General features: G+C 37.1%; 2 protein-coding genes across 3 annotated transcripts; both read left to right on the top strand.

Annotated features, from left to right (window-relative positions):
* Positions 1-3603: 3603 nt before the first annotated feature.
* armc6 (armadillo repeat containing 6) lies at positions 3604-7618 on the top strand. The gene is made up of 8 exons (XM_005797168.2): positions 3604-3685; positions 3934-4079; positions 5180-5265; positions 5351-5921; positions 6011-6156; positions 6231-6362; positions 6508-6645; positions 6734-7618. Exons 2-8 carry the CDS (start codon positions 3959-3961, stop codon positions 6944-6946), a joined length of 1407 nt encoding a protein of 468 aa, XP_005797225.1. The 5' UTR covers positions 3604-3685; positions 3934-3958; the 3' UTR covers positions 6947-7618.
* A 973-nt stretch (positions 7619-8591) lies between these two features.
* On the top strand, positions 8592-19099 carry LOC102224724 (mitochondrial coenzyme A transporter SLC25A42-like). Of its 2 annotated transcripts, none has more exons than XM_014476002.2 (8): positions 8592-8974; positions 11909-12074; positions 13904-14015; positions 14167-14192; positions 14388-14554; positions 14636-14752; positions 15551-15702; positions 16270-19099. In XM_014476002.2, exons 2-8 carry the CDS (start codon positions 11961-11963, stop codon positions 16581-16583), a joined length of 1002 nt encoding a protein of 333 aa, XP_014331488.1. In that variant the 5' UTR covers positions 8592-8974; positions 11909-11960; the 3' UTR covers positions 16584-19099. The 2 variants fall into 2 exon arrangements, with proteins under 2 accessions (XP_014331488.1, XP_023191488.1); XM_023335720.1 differs by having other exon boundaries at positions 8592-8962.
* The last annotated feature ends 2873 nt before the right edge of the window (positions 19100-21972 follow it).

Raw genomic sequence — 21972 nt, forward strand, 5'->3', positions numbered from 1 at the left:
AACATATAAATACTTACACATATTTAAAAAACAGGATTGTAATTCTAAACTTTCATGTTTAATACAAATATGGTAGGCATGTTTATGAAATACACTAATGGAAGAATGTCACTCCTCCAGATGCTTCAATGGATTAAGATACACACATAATTATGACACATATACGACTCAAAGTCATGTGTGAACGAAAACAAATAAATGCTTCTTCTGGGAATATAAGGTATGTCAAACTACATTGTCTGACATCCCCACATTTCTTTCCTGTTTATGACACAAACAAATTACACTTGTGGTAAGTTTGTGCACACAAAGTCATCACTCAAAAAACAAACAAACAAAAAAACAATGATTGGTATTATGAGTCAAGTTTAAATCAGTTATCAAATGTTTGGGGGAGAAAAGGCCTTGTTCTACTTGGCTACAAAAGTCCTGAAATTATTAAAATAAAAACTATGACAGTTTTAAAAGAAAAAAAAAAAAGCTAAAATAGGTTCAGTGCAAATCACAAAAATCACAATTAAAACACTAACATCTAATAGAACAGAGAAGAAATACATAAGAAGAGGTGCATTTTTAGAGCAGCATGTGTTTAATTTTATTCATTGTCAGGTTTTTAGAGTTTTCACATCAGAATTGACTCATTAAAAACACATTTTAATGTTAAACATTTAAGCTTTAACATAAATATACAAGTTTTCCGTACAATTCTGCTAAAGGCAGAATGTGTCCCATTCTGAAAAGTAGTTGCATCACTTTGTTTGTATATCAGGAAGAACACTTTCTGAAAATGTGAAGCTACTAATATTTTAAGTCACTAAAAATCTATTTTTGATGGCCCAAAACTCTTAAGATTAAAAAGTAAGGATCTTAGATGTAGTCTACCAAATGACACCATGACGCTATTTCTAATTTCTTAAATTTTCATTTCTTCTTACACTGCTCTCAGTGGCTCTTCCTTCTACCCTCTGCAGTGTGTTATGACTGTGGCGTTGCATCAGCTCTCCTGTGTCTCATTGTCCCAGACAGCATCTTGTTCTCAGAGCACACTGCACATGCTGTTAGTGGGTCTGTTCTGACTGAGGCGGAAACTAAACTGCAGGGGTCTGCCTGTTCCCGAAGTACTTAACACACCACCAAATATTTTCACTGTCAATCCAATTAGGATGTAACAAGTCATGATATAAAAGGCTAGTGTTGCATTCAAATGAGCAGGATCTATATTCAAGAAGCCTGAATGCAGTTGCTGCACAATTATTCTGTGGGGTCTTTTATATTTTTTTATAGTGATTATTTGAAACTGGTGCAAGGAGGGAGTGCATAACATGTAATGTCTTTGATAGCAAAATATAAGCATCTTAATTCTTTGAAAAGGTAAAGTGTTGTTAGTGTCTTTATAAGGTTGCTTGTCTCTGATAACATAATGGTAGCAGCAGTTTGCTTTAATATAATCCTGAGTCTGGTTTGCAAGTGCAGCTGGCGACAAACTCACAAAACATAAGTAATTGACCGTAGTAGAAATATTCCTAATTTAATTGTAAAATCTTCAAAACGAAGTAATGCAGAGGATTAAAAATAGCAAGGTCTGTATTAAAATCGGTCCACATATCTTCAGCTGAATTAAAATAACATGTGAGACCAAGTTATTATTTTGAAACAGTACTAATATTTATACCCAAATAAATGTTCACAATTTTATTACATCATTATCAAACATTTCAATGTGATTTATTGTGATTTTATTTGTTAGACCAGTAAAAAGAGACCTTTTCAGGTTTTTATTTTCAAATAAACATCTACAAAAGTGTGTTAAGTGTATTTGCATTCAGCCGGCTTTCTACTGATTCTCCAAAAATAAACATCCAGAACTTCACAAGTCTGAGATCTTGGTGTTGCCATGTAATTGCTTTCTCTCATGCCTTCATGCAGAGCAACAGCTGCAGTTATGATCCCATCTGCTGCTCTAAGATTGCTGTGCAACTGTTTGCATGTTTTGATGGATAAGGGATGTAGTGATCAGCAGACACACCCTGTGGTTTCCCAGAACAAATAAGATGGGGGAAGCAAAACTGGAGCAGATGGGCCAATCTCTTTAGATCCTCTGCAACAGGCATCTCCAAACTCCTAAAAAAAAAAGCCTTGCTTAATTACGTGGTTCTAAATCATTTCATCTTGAAATTTACAAAAAAGTGGACTTACGAAACTCAATGTTGGAATAAAACCAAACACTCTTCATCCTCTCTAAAAAAAGAAGTTTGTGGCTATAATGTGACAACCTTTGTGAGAAATGTACACAGACATAGATTAGATTAATCTGTTTTGTAAAATTTACAATTGTCCCACTGTGGTATTCCCAGTGAGATACACCAACAACAGGAGAATTTGTTATGTAGAGTTTATCTCCAAATCTAGATAAATCCACAAGTTCAAATTAATTTAATTCTGACACCTAGGATGAACATGAGAAACTGAACTGTAAAGGAGCCGTTTGCCTGTGCTTTAGCACCAGAGGCCATGAGAAAGAAAAAGATTATATATTTGTTAACATGTTGTAGCTCCTGCCAAAGAGTTAACTGAAAAAAATAGGAGACGAATAAAGAAATGTTTCAGTATGCTCTTCTCATGCAAACGACCCAACAGCATGTGAAGCCAGTAAATGAGAACCTGGGTTACAAACCGTCATAACTCAGAGAGCATTCACAATGCATCCAAAAAGTCTTCACAGTGCTTCACTTTTTCCACATTTCTTTTTCCAAATCAAGCCACATCAACTGAATTTACCACAGGTGGACTCAATTTAAAAGATGATCAGTGGAAACAGCTCAAATTTGAACTTCATGACAAATGAGTGAATATTTCTTAGTTTCCTGTTTTTAATATATTTGCAAAACTGACAAAAACATTTTTCCTGTCCTTATAGGTTGTTTGTGTATGACATTTTTAAGGAATAAGATTAATTAAATACAATTTGGAACGAGGCTGTAAAGCAACAAAATGTGGAAACAAAGAAGCAATGTGAATACTTTCCAGATGTGCTGTAAGAGACTAAAAGTGTTTTCTTTTTTTCAACAACAGTCTGATGATCTCTACAACTTATGACTCACTTCTTAAATGGACTTGTGCCTTGACAAGTTGGTGCATGACAATGGACTCCAGATGGATGATCTGGAACGTGGACTGGATCAGAATATTATCCCAAGAGTTGAGTAAAAGCAAGCAGATCTATATAACTTAACACTTTCATGTTAACAGATTATAATAAAAACTTTAATAAAACTTTAAATTTGAGCTCACTAAACATTAAATTGTCTAATATTGTCGCCACACTTTTTATACATTTATTTAATCACCATGTTCCCTTTATTTTGAAAGGACGTTCATTGAAATAACCTTACAAAGAAACACTGCCGCACTCTGCATTACTTTTTTTATATGCATTTTATGCATATCTGCAGAGAACTTTACTCACCTAAATGAAATGTTTGTTTATTTACTTAAAACTGCTTAAAGGAACGAATGTTTGCAGTCTTTGTTTTAACGGGCAACATATCTGCGTGCACAAAGTTGGGCGGATTTTGCTATTCACAAAACTCACTTGCGTGCTAATGCCCGCTTACTGTGTTTCCAGCTGCGCTACTTTCGTACATCCAATCACACCGCGAAGCCGGTTGTCTGTTACTACATAGAGGTAACTGTTTGCTGTTTTTCACAGATGTTTTTCCAGGTTGCTATTTTAGATAAGAGCTTTATACTGTACGATAAAGACTTTATTTAACTGTGGGCTTACTGCTGCTAACACAGTGAAAAGGAGAAATAAAATGAGCCATCCCATTAGCTAGCAATAGCGAGCATCATTTGTGGTTATCCAAAGTATGGCTTGGTTAGCATTAAAGAGTGATCATCTTTTAACACCGCCATGTTCGTGTTTTATGTCAGAGTTGGGAAGTAACAGTGCGAAGAAATGTCGAAGCGACGCATCACCCAAGAAACATTTGATGCTGCCGTCCGGGAAAACATGGAGGAGTTTGAGATGGATCCAGATGAGGCTCTGAGGGAAGCCGTGGAGCAGTTTGAGTCTCAGGGTAAAATAACTAAAGAAATACACACTAAAATCAAGAGGCAAAGCCACAACAACATGTGGCTATTTAAAATATCACTTGTACTTGTTTTTGTGTCACTGGATATAAAAACATTACAATGATCTATGCAGTATTTTACAAGTCTATGTAAGCATAGAAAAATTCGGGATTCTATTTCATGCAATCCATCCATTCATCCAACCATCCTCTATCCATTCTGAAATGTGATATTTGAACTAGAGCATTATTATGTTGAAAAGCAGTCATAATCGCAGTACTCCTATGTGGAAAGTACTTTTTAGATACAATATTCTGAATAGCATAGAATAAAATCTTAAAGTCCTTACACTGACTCCTTGTATCTCAGAGAATTTACTTTAAAAGACGTTTTTTTAGTTTTTGAATTACTGAATGGCATAGCCCCAAGATACCGTAACTATTGAGCGCATCTAAATACAAGCTGCAGCCGCTAACTTTAAAAAGAAAGTTAGTGGGTTTTTGGCCAGGTGCATGAAGAATAGCCAAAAACCAGTCTCTGTATACTTAAGAGACAAATATGTTAAAGTTTACAGAGAGTGATGGGAACCTTGTGATGATAGACAAGAAGGAGAAACCTGGGGCAAAGTTGGGTTGATGAATTTCCAGCATCATCATCACTATTCAGCAATGATATCCCAGCAATCTGCAACCCTAATTCATACTTTAAAATTTCAGTTTGTAAAAGGTTGTTATTTTGACCCGAAAAATGTTTAGAGCCCGGCACCAGTGAGTCACAACGGATGAATGAAACCTCTGTCTCCTGTTTGCATATATTTTAACTCAACACAATAAGACCGAAATGATATTCAAATCTATACCAATTCAAATTATGTGCAAATTACATATGAAAAGATGCAACAGTTGTCTAAGCTCTAAAACAAAAGCAGCAACACTGAAAATGAACATCAACAAATATTGAACATAGTTTAATAGATGACAAGGTAAAACATAGGTGAAACACTCAGAGATGGAATGCAAACACAAATCTGTTTACAAATTGTTTTGGAGCTTAGATCATCTTAACATGGGAATATGGCTGATAACAGGTTTATTTGCTGATGCAGGTGTGGATCTCAGTTGCATAGTGAAAGTTGTTCCTGCTGCATCATCTGATGACAATCAAGAAGAGCAAACTCACGAGGTCTTACAGGTGAGTCTTGATCCAGCTGAGAAAAACATTTGTTTTTTACACAACCTGCAATTTTTACTGTGTTCACGTCTTGTCCTGATCGCAGGCTTTGGAATCTCTCCGGATTGGAAACGACACCGCCTCTCTGCCTGATGCGATAGCAGACATAAAATGCTTCACTGAGCAGTGCTCACTTGGATTTGCGCAGAGGTACTTGGCTGCTCAGAAAGGCGCGTATCCTGTCATTCTCTCCTACTGCAAGAAGAGCGTGGAGGAGCGAGATTGCGCCTTGGCTGGGCTGTCTGCTCTGGCCGCGCTGACAGACGGACAGCCAGACCTGTTGGACAAAGAGGGACAGCAGTTTCTTGTAGATGTTCTTCAGAAGTACCAGGCAGATTCATCGGTGACGTGTGTCGCCATCTGTGCGGTGCGTCACTGCTGCATAAAGCATGAGCAGAACAGACAGGATCTGGTAAAAGGCGGAATGCTGCCGCTGCTTACCTGTGCCATAATGCGACACAGCGGCTGCGCTATGCTTGTCAAAGAGGCCTCCTGGGCCCTTCGGGTCATGACATTTGATGACGATGTCCGGGCTACTTTTGGGCATGCTCACGAACACGCCAAGAGTATTGTTCTAGAGCACAATGGACTGAAGATTTTAATTGAGGCTGCTAAAGGTGAGGCCATCTGATCAAGTTTTTGGTCTATAAATAATGCACATTTCATTGCTGTAAGAACTTTTATTTTGTGTGTATCTGCTTCACAGCTCATCTTAGCAACACTTCTGCTCTGAGTGAACTGTGTGCCACTATATCCCGACTGGCTGTCAGGAACGAGTTTTGCCAAGACATCTGCGATCTGGGAGGATTAAAATTCATGATGACTTTACTTGCGGACAGCTATGAGTCACCGGTAGCGTACACAGAAAAAACAAACAGATTCAAGTGTGCTTTTCTTCTTCTCTGAATTGTTTATTTCTCTTGCAGGAGTTGGTCCGGCAGGTCCTTAGTGCCATACGGGCAATAGCAGGAAATGATGATGTGAAGGACACAGTCGTTAATGCTGGTGGGGTTGACCTTATTGTTATTGCCATGAACCGACATATCAACAACCCTGCTGTGAGTCCTACATGAATATTACTTGCCTGGCTTTAACTTTAAATGTCTTGTGCAGTACCTTGTGAAAGTATCCACACCCCAACCTGTTGACATTTTTGGAGATAAACAAATGACGATGCTGGACTGTGTCCATGCTGTCCTGCAGGTCTGTGAGCAGGCCTGCGCGTGCCTCTCTGTTCTTGCACTGCGAAAACCCAACAACTGTAAAGTCATCGTGGAGAACGGAGGTGTCGTAGCTGCTGTGCAGGCCATGAAGATCCATCCGGGTTCTGTGAATGTACAGGTAACACGAGATGACTAAAACTAGTTATGCTCACTTAAAGATTGTCAGCTCTTAATGTCTGATTTTTTTTCTCCCTTTTATTAAACAGAAACAAGCATGCATGCTGATAAGAAATCTTGTTGCGAGAATGCGTAACTACTGCCAACAAATCCTGGAACTGGGAGCAGAAGCTCTGATATGTCAGGCTGTGCAGACACACGAAGACTGTGGAGACATCGGTAAGGCTGCTCTCAGAGATCTGGGATGTAAAGTGGAGCTTCGTGAACTCTGGACTGGGAAACATGGCAGCATTACCAACTAAGATTGGAATAAAACAACAATGGTCATGTTACAGCTTTAATATCGTCAAAGAATGCTGTAAGATTGCTACACTGTGTTAATGGACAATGATGAGTACAAATACACCTATCTGGTTTCAATGTAGATGTTAGTACACAGTTAATGTCCATCCATTAGAATTAATGTACTCTGGTAAAACCCAAATATCAATATAAAAAAAAACAACAACAAAGAAAAAAGAGTGATACAGTATTGGAAACATGAGAAACTCAATGCAAATAGGATTTTGTACAACTTTTTTATTTCATTTTTTTAATGTTCATTAGGTGTACATTTTTGTTCTTTCTGTATGAATTTTCTGTTCAATATTGTAATAATTTATCTCCTATATTGGCTGAGCCTCAACACCAATTGAACGCCTTGCACTGCTAATTTTCTTTTTTAGTTGGTAGTTTCTTTCTGTTTAATTTTTATTCTCCACTTACCATCAAACATCTTCATATTATTCAATTTTGTTTACTCTTCTAATTTGCATTCATATAGGCATATTCAATATAACTGTGAATATGTCACGTTCATAGTCTTTGTGAATATGAATGTGGCATTTCCCAGAATGCCACATTCATATTCATAAAACAGGCACTACTGAAGTTATGAATTGACCCTAAATAAAAAAGTAAACAAATGCAACATATTTTATTTGGTTATTTATTTTGTACCTCACCTCTCACCCCATGACTGCTGAAGATAGGCAACATCATCCTCTTGTGTTACATATATAAGAGAGAAATACATGTAACATGGATTCCAATTGAGTTGTGTAGAGTCAGATTTGCATACTAAAATGTATTCTTTGAAAAGTTTTATCAAGCTACTAGAATGGAGCATGTTACTCAGAACTGACTGTCACCGAATTAGTTAAGTCAAAGTTTAGAAAAAAAAGTAAATCAAAAATTGGCCACAAAATTTTTATCAGTGCATTTCTAAGTAAATATGATTAATATCATCAGCGAGATATGTAATATTTTTGAAGATTATTGCAGATATGGAGGTATTTTTAGCTAAAAATAATAATGGAAAAGAAAATCCCATGGAAAGACTTAATTTTTCCAAAAATAATATCTGAAAAGTGTGATGAAAGTTAGAAGGTTTAAGACTTCCTGGCTAAGACATTACTCTGTATTATGACTTATTTGTAAAAATCTAAAATCAGAAATCTACTAGAATAATCTCAATCTATAGAGTAGGAACAACTTAGATCAATTGACAGATTATTTTCCTGAACTTTAGTTTGCAATGTTATGTTGTTTTACTTACAGGCTATGCACAGAAAAATAGAAAAGTGTTTTTTTTTTCTAATATATATATTTGTGTATTTTATTTACCCCGGATAGGTATTATTGACTAAATAGCCACTAAATGACTGAAGGCTGTTAAAAGTAACTACATGATCTTTTCTCAACAATCTCAATTTATTCACAGCAGAATAATTTTCCACAAAAAAAAAGAAGAAAAAAACATCAGTGACCTGGAAACATTACAGTAACCATGGGAGAAAAATAAAACAAACGGGGAAGGCGTCTTTTAAGGCTGTCGTTCACGCCCCTCTAACCCACCTATCCAAGCGTGCTTCGTCTCGTTTACACTCCATTTCCCACAATGCCACGCTGCTCGTCCTTGTCAAACCTGCCTTGGGTGGCTGACAGGAGTAGTAACGGTGGAGATACAAGAGCGTGGATGATGTCTGTCACATGAAGTCACTGCTGGGCGGCTGGCGTTTTAAGCTGTACAGAAAAACAGTGCCGTGGAAGTCCAGATATAACTTCTGTTGGCATTCCTCCATAGTTCATGTCTGAGCTGCGCTGTGGAACAGAGTAGCGTGGACGGTAATGTAGCGGGAGGAGCTAACAGCTAGCTTACATTACTTAACCTAGTACCAGTTGGTTAAACATCCGCTGAAGATCCCGCAGACGACTCAAAGTTAAACATCAAGAGTGGGATAACCGTAAGAACCATTCGAGCTGGCGTGAGCTTCGAGGTAAGATACCGGGTGAGTTTCTTTTATTTTTTTATAGATGGCTTCATCCAGCTGGATGCAAATATTCACTGGGTTTGTTTGTGGACGAGTTTCAATAAGCCTGGGGCACCAAGGAGAGCTAGACACTTAAATTATTTCAGCAATTAACTTTATAAATGTCGTCACAGCCTAGTTGAGTAATATGAACAGTCACAATACAGAGTATTGAGTAATAAGTATAAAAAGAGCCCCATGTTTTATATGTTGCTCCTCTTTAACACGCCAGATTCAGATGACTGCAGCTCAACCAAAGCCTGCTAATCAGCCATCAAATGAATTCAGGTCTGCTAGAACAGGGAAACGCCTAAAAAACATGTAGAGCAGCGTGCCTGGAGGACCAGGGTTGGGAAATACCGGTTTAAGGGATGAGTGGTGGTTATAAGACTTGTCACTTATAAACAAATACCAGAACATTTTAACAGATTTAAAGTAAAAAAAATGTTTAGGTGGACAAGTTTGTTTGTTTCATCAGATAAGCTTAAATTATTTCTCCTAAATAATACAATTTATTAGCGTGGGGAAAAATGTAGGAGCCTTCTTTCAGCCAGCTGAGCAGCAGTTTGCAGCAACAAGTGAGGTAGGGTTAGCTTAGTTTTTCTTTAAGTGCCATACCTCCTCTGCCATTTCATTAAAAATACTTTTAAACCATACCATAGTGGTGTTATGGAAATATTTTCTCTGCTTGTCTTAACTAATGAGTCTGTTTTTGCATTTTTCATCCATATTTTTCTGAAATCTGTTAGTGATTTTCTTATCAGCCCAGTTCAACCAGAAAGTCGGCTAAAATATGAGGAAGACTTTATTAGATAGGCAGGAGTATTAGTCAAGAGAGGAGAAAAATCTCAAGCATAAGGAAGAAGGAAGAATTGGGGAGGATGTGAAACAAAGGCCTCACCTGGCCTGTTCATCTGAGAGTCTGTTCTCTTAAAGCTCTGGCGTACTGAGGCCAGAGTTGGTTACCTCTAACAACACGACTTTCCAGGAGTCTCGCTGTTTGTACTCATGTTTCATTGCTCTCTTTGTCGTTCTGCTTCATTTCTGCGAAATGTTCATTTTTAATTTGTAAAAGTTTTCAGCATCCAGGGAATTTAAACAGAGAAGTCAGCAATCTACCACAATAAAATTTTCTTAAGTTTGGGTTTGATTTAATTGTTCTGAATCTCTTGTTATTGTTTATATATTAATCTGAACTTAAGCACTGCTTTTTGCAGATGAACTGTGTCCTAGTAGACAGTGACTTCAGTTTGTGGCTCCTCTCAGGTCTCAGAGCATCACAGAGGTTTTTATCTCATTGTCTTTCTGGCTAACCCTCACTATGCTGCTTTTGTTCCCTTTTGGCACAAAACAAAGGATGCTATTGTTCTTCAGGGCTTTGGTAATGAGACACACAGCTAAATGCTAGCTGGGACAGAGTAAAGAGCTAGAGAGAGATTTCTATCTGGTCTACTATCCTTTTTTTTAAAATCGCTATCTCAATTTATTGTGCAAATAAAGTTTTTGGATTAGTTGTCAAAAGGTATCTTGCCAGAAATTTTAGGATCTGTTCTATTAATTTTATTAATGCATGCAAAAACAAATAAAATTTTTATGGAATGCAGGAATCTTTTAAAATAAATGTACATGTTAGCACACAGATTTACATTTAAAGAGAGATTTTTTTTCACTGCATCAAACAAAATATTTGTTCCCTGCCTGTTTAATACATTGTCTGAGCTTTTCCTGTTCAGGTTGAGTTAGGATTACTGGAATAATTTCTAAACGTAATTGATGACACCTAAGATTGTTTTACTTTTCTAAAATTTAGTACTTGACAAAAGTAAGATTACTATGCCTTTAAAACTTTGGAAAGCCCAGTTGAGGACATTACTTGTTTAGCTTAAGCTAAATGAAGACACATATGATGATGTATTTTGAGGCACACCTTAAACACACTGCTTCCTTAAGTGACATCACAAAAAAACTATTTGCAATAAATTACCTAAACTATAAACAGATTACTCAAAACATTACACCCAAGTCATCCAGTTCCCAAGTTTAAGCCTGAGCAATTTAAAAATTGCCCAGTCTTAAAGGGCAATTCTATCAAATACAAAGAAGGTTTTTCAAAACATTTGAATTTAAAAAAATTCAAAAATAACCCATGTTGTTATTCTGGCAACTGAACTGATTTTAATGTCTGACTAATGTCTTTTTGTTCACCTTATTTTAATATCTGCTTTAAATTGTACATAGCAACACTCTCAGGCTTACGCATGTGATTAAAAGTTGTGAAGCTGACACAATGTTCAGCAGCCACTAAAAGGGTTAAAGGTTGCATGAATGACCAACTTGTGTGGTGAAATGATTAGCTCATGGGAAAGCAGGCAAGTCCCTTTGTTTCCAAAAGTAATGGCATTTCACCTCAAAAGGTTTGTCACTAAAACCTGATCTCAGTCAAGAGTTTTCAGATTAGATTGTCCTGATAGTGGAGGACGTGTTGTAAAGCCGAGATCTGGTGTCTTTGGCACTGGAGTTTGCTGAAAAACACAACAGACGGACACCTTTCACCTACTTACAGCTGGAAGTCCTCAGCTGTGTCCTTCCAGGTCCTGTTTTCTTTACTACAGCATAACATGTTGATGGTTTTCTCGGCAGTCATCTGACGCAACATTTTGACTACTCTGATTCTTCTTGCTCATAGTGTCCTAAATGGAATAGATCTGTTTGTGTTCACATAATGTAGCTGTTCTTAAGGCAAACCCAGGTTTGTAAACAGTGTTTGCATGGGAGCAAAGTCATGCTTTGTCACTTGGTCCTGATGCTTTTCCATAGTAGCAAGAGAATACATTTAGTCATGACACCATGCTTGTTTTATATTTAGTCCAACCTGAAACTGAACTGTCTTTTCTTTCTGCTGATCTCTTGCAGCTCTCACCTTTCTGTGGTACTTGCACCCCCACCCTCCTCGTGAGCTGAATGCATGAGTGGTGAATCCGCGGGGATGGGAAGTGGAGTCCAGAAACAGCTGTCCCCGCTGACGAAAGGAGAGGTGCTGCCTATCACTTCCTCCAGCCAGTCGGAAGCAAGCTATGAGGTGACGTCCCTTTTTTATGAAGTTCTATGCATTCACTTATCTTGAAAAGGTGAAAAAAAATAATTTGGGCTATTTGAGTTAGTTGTCCATTAGACTTAACACGATTGATTAAGTTAATAATCTGTTATTTTTAGTAAGCAAGCATTTGCATCGTTCTACATCACGTTTATTTTTTCCAATAGTCAGAAACCTAACTTGATAAAAAAAAGGATATAACAGTTTGGTATGCATTTATAATTAAAGCAAGTCATTATAAAGAAATTTGTAATTAGAGATCCAGTGTCCAAAACTTAACATCAAATCACCAGCCAATACTGATTCTTGCCTTTAGCCACTTTCATTTGAAGATAAAATGTTTGAAGTAAAAGGGAACAATGATTCACAATGACTTCCATAAAAAACTATTTAAAGAAATCCAACTAAAAGCGGTGAGCCTCCTTTATCATTAAATGTAAATGGTTGTCTCTTTGTTTCCAGAATTCCAAAGTCTGCCAATATTTCTAAGTCCAGGATGTTCCATTTCAGTTTAAAAGTGATGAAACTTTTCTGTATTTTAATCAGTTACTACTTCCAGACCAGAGTGTTGTTGCTGGCATGAGGTACCTCAACCAGTTTGGCTAAGGTGAATTCACTGATCACAAAATCTGAATTTTGTGTTCTTGCCTGGCTAAACACCTGGTAGAAATTGTAAATGGTCCATTTCCAGTTACAAACTATTTTTTGGTGTTTAAATTATAGACTAAAGTCTTTCTTTCAAAAGCTATGATGACACTAGGAATAACATTTAAAACATAAGCATACAATAATTTATTTTCCTCAGTTCCTCAGTGGGAATAACTGCTGAGTTTTGTTTCTTTATGACATTGAACTCGTTGTACATTAAGGCTGTGCCTGTATCGCTATCAGAATATCAGTGTGTCCGATGTTCGTAACAATTATTACAGACCAGATGACTGTCTGGTCTGCAATAATTGTTACTCAATATATTGTAAGTGTTATGAACTTACATTTTACTTACCAGTGTCATATTTAACCAGTTAGAGTCTCATGGGAAAAGATTCTCACCCTGGACACAAAATGCTGAAAGTCACAGAGTGACGGAAGCACAGATGAGAAACAGAAAGAAGAAAATGGGCATATATGCCAAATGATGACATCATGACAAGCGTAGAGACAAACTACAATATAAGATTCAATTGAACCCAAACTTGTATGTAAGCAGACCCTGGACTTTCATGCCAATTATTCAGTGAATCTGGTAACCTGGCCAAGAGGTAAAACACACAAATCAAGCATCTCTGAAGAACACATACATTCAGTTAAACATTAACTCACTTAACATTATCTGCAGCCACAGTGAATTAAGGCGACATCTGAAAGCGGAGGGCTTGACTCTCTTAAGCGTTTTTCTTTTCTATGTGTATTTTTATGCTGAAAATATTTTGTTTTTTATATTCCTAGTAGTACCATAAATTCAGGTTTTCAATTGATTTCATTATATGATGCAGCCTTTATTAATACATTTTGATATCAGTAAAGGCATCTTTTTAAATATTGCGTTATGAATGCCTTACAAGGCTAATATTTTATTTATTGTAGGATATCAAGTTCTACTGCCTGCAATCCACCCCCCTCTTACTGGATCTCAAATCAACTATCTGATTTTCACTCTGCTTCATGCTAAGTTTGACTAATTTAACATCCGTTTATGGGATGATTTGCGTTTATCCAACAATAACTCTGGCTTGATGGTAAACGGCATTTCAAACACACCTGTGTTCCTGTACGGACATTGTTTAGAATAACAGGATTTCTCCATGGCTATGCAGGACATCAAGCGCAGTCGATCAGTCCTCAACTCGCTTTTCTCTGGGGCTTTAGCCGGAGCCGTGGCCAAGACCGCCGTGGCCCCGTTGGACAGAACGAAAATCATCTTCCAAGGTGAGGGACATGCTCTGCTGAGCTGTATTTAGTTTTACATGGTAAAAGACCTTAAGGAATTGGAGGTTTATATTATTTTCCTTCAAAAAAATTGGATGAATGATGTATGGAGATTAGTCATATTTTCTTCATCTTTGTGGTTTTCTTCCAGTGTCCTCAGCAAGATTCTCTGCCAAGGTATGTTCATTAAATATTTGAAGCTACTCGAACCAAAAAGTGGAATTTATCACATTTTAGTCTGGATATAACAATCTGATTTAAACCGTTGACATATTTCTTCAGACTATGATATGGTTTAGAAAGCTATGAAGGTAAATAAATATCTTCTATGAACTATTACTAATTATTTATTTTGTAAACACTATGCTACAGGAAGCTTATAAGCTGATCTACCGCACCTACCTGAAGGATGGCTTCCTCAGTTTGTGGAGGGGGAACTCCGCTACGATGGTGCGAGTCATCCCGTACGCTGCTATCCAGTTCTGTGCACATGAGCAGTACAAAAGGCTGCTGGGGGGATATTATGGCTTCCAGGGGAAGTAGGTGTACTTTATTTTGCTCAGCTTGTTGGTGAAGTTTATTATTCATGACGAATTGGTGCCGTTATCTCTTTGTTCCAGGGCCCTCCCTCCAATCCCCAGGTTGGTGGCTGGGTCTCTGGCTGGGATCACAGCAGCCATGCTGACCTATCCTCTGGACATGGTGAGGGCCAGAATGGCTGTCACTCCCAAGGAAATGTAAGGCCATTTTTCATAGTTTATGCATATTCTTCTTAAATGTTCTTCAGTAAGCTTCACAAGATTTTCTTAGTTGCTGCTGGACCAGTATGTACAACCACTTTAGCACAAATAGGATTAAATATGCAGCAACATGCCAGAACACCTGTGCCTGGACATAGTCATGCACCTTCAGAAATAATTAATTATAGTGATTTTCAAAGTCTAGACTCAAGACTTAATTAGAAGTCAGGCTAGGCCCAGTTCACACTTCACTCTGAGGCAATGTGAGTTCTGTGGTGCAAAATGAATAAATGAACTGGACAAGTAAGAGCAAGAAATGCTGTACAATTACACAATTTGTAGAATTGAACAATGTTTCAGCAATTTGTCAGTGTGCGATGGCAGACCTCAGGGGACTATTCCCTGGTTAAACACACCTAATTAAATTAAATGAATGATTCATTAGGCATCTGCTACACTAGACATAAAGCTGAGTAGGTAATTCAGTTCAGCCATGTTTGATGAGGGGCACAGCTAAAATATGTAGGATTTGGGCACAGAGTAAGATTGTTGCTGCTTCCTCTTTGTCTTGGTGATGTCACCTGCTTAGCCAAGACTTGACTGCCCTTCAGACTGGCAGCCATGTAGCAGAGACCTGAACTCAGCAAAGCATGAGTTCAGGTCACCCAGTAGCACCAGAGACCCAGAAAGCATGCCTCTGAGAGTGGAGTGACCCGATACTTGTTTTTGATCAATTTTACTCTGCCAAAAACAAATAAAGACATGTTTTAAGTTTTTTTTTCCCCCTCTGTTTAGGTACAGCAACATTTTACATATTTTTGTGCGAATCTCTCGAGAAGAGGGCTTGAAGACGTTATATCGAGGTTTCACTCCAACTATCCTTGGTGTCGTACCCTATGCTGGTCTCAGCTTCTTTACTTATGAAACGCTAAAAAAGTTGCATGCAGGTATTAAACGCTTTGAATTAATTTCTTACATAAAACAAATTATTTAAAGCTAATTTTTTTTAACATGTTGTTATATTGCATCTACAAAATTCAATGTCTTTCTTTGGGAAATTTATGTAATAGATCAACACAAAGTAATAAATAATAGTGAAGTGGAAGGAAGTAGGAGTGGATGATATTTACTTAAGATTTTGTCATGATATCTTATGGTCCTTATTGGGATAGCAGTAAAATTATTGATAACAAAATACTTTTCAAAGCCTCACAAATACTGCTTTTAAAAACCCCAAAACAAACATAATCAGCATAAAATTACAAACAAGTTACATTAATAACTGTGATGTATTCACAAAGCAGCACACAATAACTCTACTAAATCATTTTTTACTATAAAACATTTTTAAACTGAAATCTTTTGCTATGACTGCACAATTTTGTGTTGGTCTATCAAATAAAATCCCAATAAAATACATTGATAATAGTGCACCAAAAGATGTGGAAAAGTTCAAGGGGTGTAAATACTTTTTTGCAGTGTGCTCCTGCCTTATAACTTCCTGTCTCATGCAGAGCAGAGCGGACGCTTGCAGCCTTACTCTTACGAGCGTCTGGCTTTTGGAGCCTGCGCCGGCCTGATCGGCCAGTCGGCGTCCTACCCTCTGGATGTGGTGAGGCGGCGTATGCAGACCGCAGGGGTCACAGGTCACACGTACGGCACCATCCTGGGCACCATGAAGGAAATCGTGTCCGAGGAGGGGGTTGTCCGAGGCCTGTACAAAGGTCTCAGCATGAACTGGGTCAAAGGACCTGTAGCGGTGGGGATCAGCTTCACTACCTTTGACCTTACACAGATCCTCCTGAGGAAGCTGTATCAAAAGGGATAAACCCAGTAGCACCAGAGACCCAGAAAGGATGCCGCTGAGAGTGGAGTGACCTGATCCCATGGACGTGGAACAGAACAGAAAACTGAGAGAATGTTTATTAGTGGAAAGAAACAAACGCACAAAGACTAACAACGGGCTCCTTAGGTTGAAACGTGAGGTGAACGTACCTACTACAACCTGTTGTCAAGTGCAATATGGTCACTTTATTGCGTGCTTATAATTGTAATGCTCCAGGCCTGTGGAGAGGATTTCTGTGAAAGTTTAGGGGTACGGACATGGAGGTCTCACATTGGGTTTAAGCCGTTAAACCAAAGGTAATAATCTGAGTTTGTTGCAGATTATATGTTAGCATGTTTAAAAAAAGAGTTGAGTTTTTTTTCCCCCCACCACTGCATAGCATTAACCACAGCAATTTGATCAAAAGTTCAAGGTCATGTGTTTTCAACTTCACCCACAGGTAATTAAATAACACACAAGCTGTTTTATGCCAGTGCCAAGACAGTTGAGTATTAAGTGTCCATATTATTTATGTTGATTTCAATGCAAACATGTTAGGTTTTTAAAAAGATAAAAAGAAAAGTGCATCAGTGCAAATTTCGTGCCCCTTGACATGTGGTTGTCGAGGAATAAATCATTCTGATCTTTTAATCAAACACTTCCTGATGTAATCCAGTAAAACGCCCCCTAGTGAGTATCACCGTTGTTAGGTTTACAGTCCTGTTGCTACTGGTGCTATAGCGACGTGCTAATTTGTTTTTAACTAGTGTTGAGGATTGAAGATGTCCAAGACTGAGGCATTTTAATGACCCTCCTTATGTGTATACAGGTGATGTCTTCCGTTTGCTGTCAGTACTGATGGCTTCTTGGTGTGTTTCTATACATACCTTTAGAAGAGAAAAGATGATTGCTGTGGCTGTGAAAGGTCACTGAAACAACTTTGAAATCTCCGTTTTGGGGAGGATTATGGGTGTAGAGCTGTAGCAGCAGGGACTGACTGAATAAGTTGACTGGAAATATGCAAACACCTACCTAATATGTGATTTTGAAATGTTTTGTTGTACTTTTTTTGTTGTTGTGTTCTCAGTGTTGTCTTTATCTAATTATAACACCTTGTGAGTTGGTGTCAAGCAAACGACTCTTAGCCAAATTGCTCATTTTGCTTTCAGTTCAGCAGCTTAACAAAGCTTGACATTATTGATGCAAGCTGACTGTCGCTGAAGAGTACCAGTGGTTTCTATACTTAGAACTGACATACCAAGGCAGGATGGTTGAGCTGCTAATGCACAGCCAAGTGGAGCAGAGTGCAGGTCCAGGCAGACTGGAGAGCAGATATGCAGGATATGATTTGTATTTTATGCCCTTATGGAGCTGAACAACATCATTTAATGTTTGTTTGACGCATTTTCTTTCTGTGTCCTCCAGAATGTTTTGCAGCCCTCATAAAGATGTGTAAAAAAGCGTTTGGACAAATTAGTTTTTTCTTTATTGCATGTGAAAATGAAACAACTGAGCACATTTATTCATGCGGTGGGGGGGAATCCCAGTTAAATCCCCTCAGGGTAAATATACTCTGATGCAATCCAATGGGATTTTTATATTTTTTGCCAAAAATCTTGGTCCCAGCTGACCAAAGCACAAGGTTTCAGTAAAATTCTAAGTGGGATGCTTTTGAGCTCATCTCCTACGAGCTGCTGGGAACCAGTAACTGCCAGTTGCATTCGTATCAATTTCCGATCCAACTCCGTAGTGGCAAACTTTGATCAGCTTTGTGTCTGTAACCATGGTGAAGTCTGAGCCAGTGTATGAGGCTTAAATAACACGGTAACTACAGCCTGAATGAAGGCTAATTTCTAACACTCAAGTGCCTCGCAGCAATAGCTTCGTTTTTAATATAACTGAGCTGATTCTGCTAACCTATGTCGAGATTTTGAACTGTCGAGTGTTTAAGAAACAGCAGCTGTTTGAAAGGCGTTTTAATATCAATGACTGAATGTATTAACTACTGTACAGGTCCAGATTTACTATGTGAATTTTGTAAGACTAACTGCCTTGCAGAGTATTTTTGTCTGAGGTTTTATTGTTCTTATACAAGATTCCCAGTTCATTCCAACACTTTTTGGGCTGATATTTAAGGACAGCTTCATTTTAAAATGAGCTTTAGAAATGACATTTAGTGTCTGCTTCTCTACAGAGAGAACAGAAAGACAATCAGAAAAATGCCAAAAAAGTTGGAGGTTTTGCTTGTTAATCGGATAAAATTGGACGACAACAGCTTTAAAAGAAATAAAGTAACTTTAATTTCAATAAGAAGGCTGCAGTTGTATTCTGCGGCAGATGATATTGTGGAGTTTACTTTGGTTGCAGCTGTTTTTGTAACTCCTTGATTTGTGCCAATTGAATGTAACATAGCTACTAAATAGCCTCATCGTTTGTCCAGTCTATAGTGATGACGGTGTATATGTGGGAGTATGTTCAAATATCAGATTCTTCAAATAAAACTGGATGTTCAAGGTGCAGTGATTTGTATTCATCTGTTCCCTGTGTGTGTGTGTTTCATATACCGTATTCATGTATAATGCAGCACTCATGATTAGCGCCATACCTGACAAAAAGGCTAAAATCCTGAAGAAAATAACTGATGCCACACATTCTGGAATAATAATAATATGGTAGCTGTTCAAGACAGAAAAGACAAAAGAACCTGTTATTCAGTTGATGCAGACGTGAGAGGGTTTTTGTATTTTAGATCCATGTGACTCAGTCAGAGGTACGATTTAAAATTGGATTTGTACAAGCTAGACTAGTTGTTTTGCCATCATGGAGCAGGAGGATAAAGGAAATGAAAACTTACAAAAAGTGGCATCTTGGAGTCATCAAATCTCTATAGCAACTTTCAGATTGATCTGCATGCCAATCATATGTTTTACAGGCATATTAGAGAGGTATTAATATTTTCATATTAGAAAACCCTTTAGTCAATATGTAATTTGATAAACTGTCCTGCAACTTTGTCTGGAATAAGGATTTTGGGTCAGATGACATTAAGATTGAGCTTTTTGGTAATTGAGATTTGTCTGGTCTAAAGTATAAATTATGAATATGTGGGTCCAACTTCATGAAATGTTATAGGAGAAATGCATGAACTGTCCTATTGGCAAAAGGGTTTTATACTGATACATCTAAAGAAAATTTGAATATTGTGAAAAGGTTCAATGCTTTTTATTACTCACTTTATAATATAAAACTCACACAGTGAAACATTTCAAGCCTTTTTTGTCCATGTAATTTCCAAGGTTATGGCTTATAAATATCAACACCTAAAATAATTTGGTGGCTCAGAAAAATAAAATATTACATAAGATCAATTTTATACTGTGTATATATATATATATATATATATATATATATATATATATATATTAGACAGACATGAAAGGATTACACTATGTAACACAATGGTCCTTGAACCTCCTTTTGCTATCTGTGGTACTTGGTTTTGAATTTCACCTTTTTGTTTATTTCTAGCTTAGTTTATTTTTAATTTAGTCAATAGACTTTTTTGGTAATGCAATTTGGAATTGAAGCTAAAGGTGTGCTATGCAAATAAAGTCTCATTTTTAGTATTGTTAATTATTTTCTCTGTGCTGCCCTTGTTCCCTTCCAGGTAACACAGTCTACAGATAGACAGTGTGTAAGGACATATTTTATCCACTGGAGGGCGCTTCGCTCTCATTATTCCGTGGCCTTCTCGGGGCTGCAGCGCCTCATAAAAGCCTGCAGGGGGCGGAAGAGCCTCGTTCTTGTAGAGGAAAAAAAAAGAGACTCTGCTCAGGAGCTTCGCTTTATTTGACCGAGGCCGCATTCACGCTTTGAACTTGACCGTGAAAGCATTCAAACGCTGTGAAGTAAATGAAAATGGATGAATAATTAAATTAAATTATATTAAATCTTTTATTACGATGTCTGAGGTTTGGTTTTTATTTAGATTCTTTTTTTCTCTGCCTCAAGAGTCATTTTGAAATTTGATTTGAGCGTGAATGCTTGTATTATTTCTAAATCAGCAGTTATATTTGCATTGCTCTCCTTACGGACAGCCTCCTTGTGTGCATTTTTCTTGATGTGGGAAACAAAAGGAACAATAAGAAAGCAGCCAAAGGGAAGACAGAAGGCTAATTAGAGACTGAAGGAGAGAGAGAAGGATGGGGGCTGTTGAAGGATGTGGTTGCTATAGATACTTGGCATGATGCCGGATGGAGGCAAAGCCAATTTGCATTCATTCAGATGATGGTTGCACCCACAATAAAAACGTCACTGGACACATGGCTTTCATTTCCATTTCGTATCCTTTAAGTTAAATGTTAAAACTGTTCTGTTTTTTAAATTCTCATTCAGAAAATATTAAAAACCAATTTAGTGCATGTAGCTGACCTACCTACACCTAAGGAAATTTACTAATACCTACAAATAAATGTATTAATATTTGCACTGTTCAAATCTTTCAGCTCACATAGTAATTATTTTGTTGCTGGTGCCTTTAAAAATATATATTGTTAGATTTTTTTTTTACACTTACAGCAGTGAAAGCAATTGTTATTTTTATCTTTTGTTCAAATCACAAGCAAATTCAATAAGAAAAAAATATAAATATATCTATACACATATTTCACACTGCAAAGGCCAGTGCAGAGCTTTGCAGGCCTAAATGATTCCCCAAATTTGACAGCCAGAAAAACAAAAACCAAAAAAAAAAAAAAAACCAGCAAAAAAGAACATTGTAGATGACTTTTTCTTTTTTAAAAATGGGAACTATTTTATTTCATTCTAGCCAATCATATTCAATATTTTTGACTTGGGTTTAAACCAGAGATTTGACTTTTAATGATCTCAGCAGCAGCTTAGCTTGACTTCATCAGGCCTCTAAAATAATGGCACAATGCTATTCCTTTTTTTTTGTTTTAATATATTGTATAAATTATTTTTCCTTTCACTGATTAATAGTTTAGGCTTTTAAATGATGTTAAAATTAATCACTTGAACAAAATAAACAATAATAGGAGCAGTGAATAAATTTGACAGTTATATGTTTGGCATAAGAACTAAAATAGAAGGCAAGCAAATACCAAATACCAAAATTAGAGACAAAAGATGTTGTATAAATATATATTTACTATACATTACATTTTACATTCGCCAACCAGGGCCATTTACGAACACAGGAATACATTTGTAGAACAATTCAAATGAAACACATCATCTTAAACAAGAGTTTAAACAAAGACATAATTTTTTATATAATTGTATTTCTGTTCATTAGATTGCTAAATTAAATGAGATAACAGTATTTTTACTTCTCAACACAACAAATATAAAATCTCAAACAGTAGAAGCT

Source organism: Xiphophorus maculatus, chromosome 6, assembly GCF_002775205.1.
Source record: "Xiphophorus maculatus strain JP 163 A chromosome 6, X_maculatus-5.0-male, whole genome shotgun sequence".
Taxonomy (NCBI): Eukaryota; Metazoa; Chordata; class Actinopteri; order Cyprinodontiformes; family Poeciliidae; genus Xiphophorus; species Xiphophorus maculatus.

Bases quoted from the DNA above. Each gene is read 5' to 3' on its own strand.
- armc6 (XM_005797168.2), top strand. From the start codon at position 3,959: ATGTCGAAGCGACGCATCACCCAAGAAACATTTGATGCTGCCGTCCGG. The intron at 4,080-5,179 runs GTAAAATAACTA...TTGCTGATGCAG, and splicing joins GGAGCAGTTTGAGTCTCAGG to GTGTGGATCTCAGTTGCATA. The intron at 6,646-6,733 runs GTAACACGAGAT...TTTATTAAACAG, and splicing joins CGGGTTCTGTGAATGTACAG to AAACAAGCATGCATGCTGAT.
- LOC102224724 (XM_014476002.2), top strand. From the start codon at position 11,961: ATGAGTGGTGAATCCGCGGGGATGGGAAGTGGAGTCCAGAAACAGCTG. The intron at 14,193-14,387 runs GTATGTTCATTA...ACTATGCTACAG, and splicing joins CAGCAAGATTCTCTGCCAAG to GAAGCTTATAAGCTGATCTA. The intron at 14,555-14,635 runs GTAGGTGTACTT...TCTTTGTTCCAG, and splicing joins TATTATGGCTTCCAGGGGAA to GGCCCTCCCTCCAATCCCCA.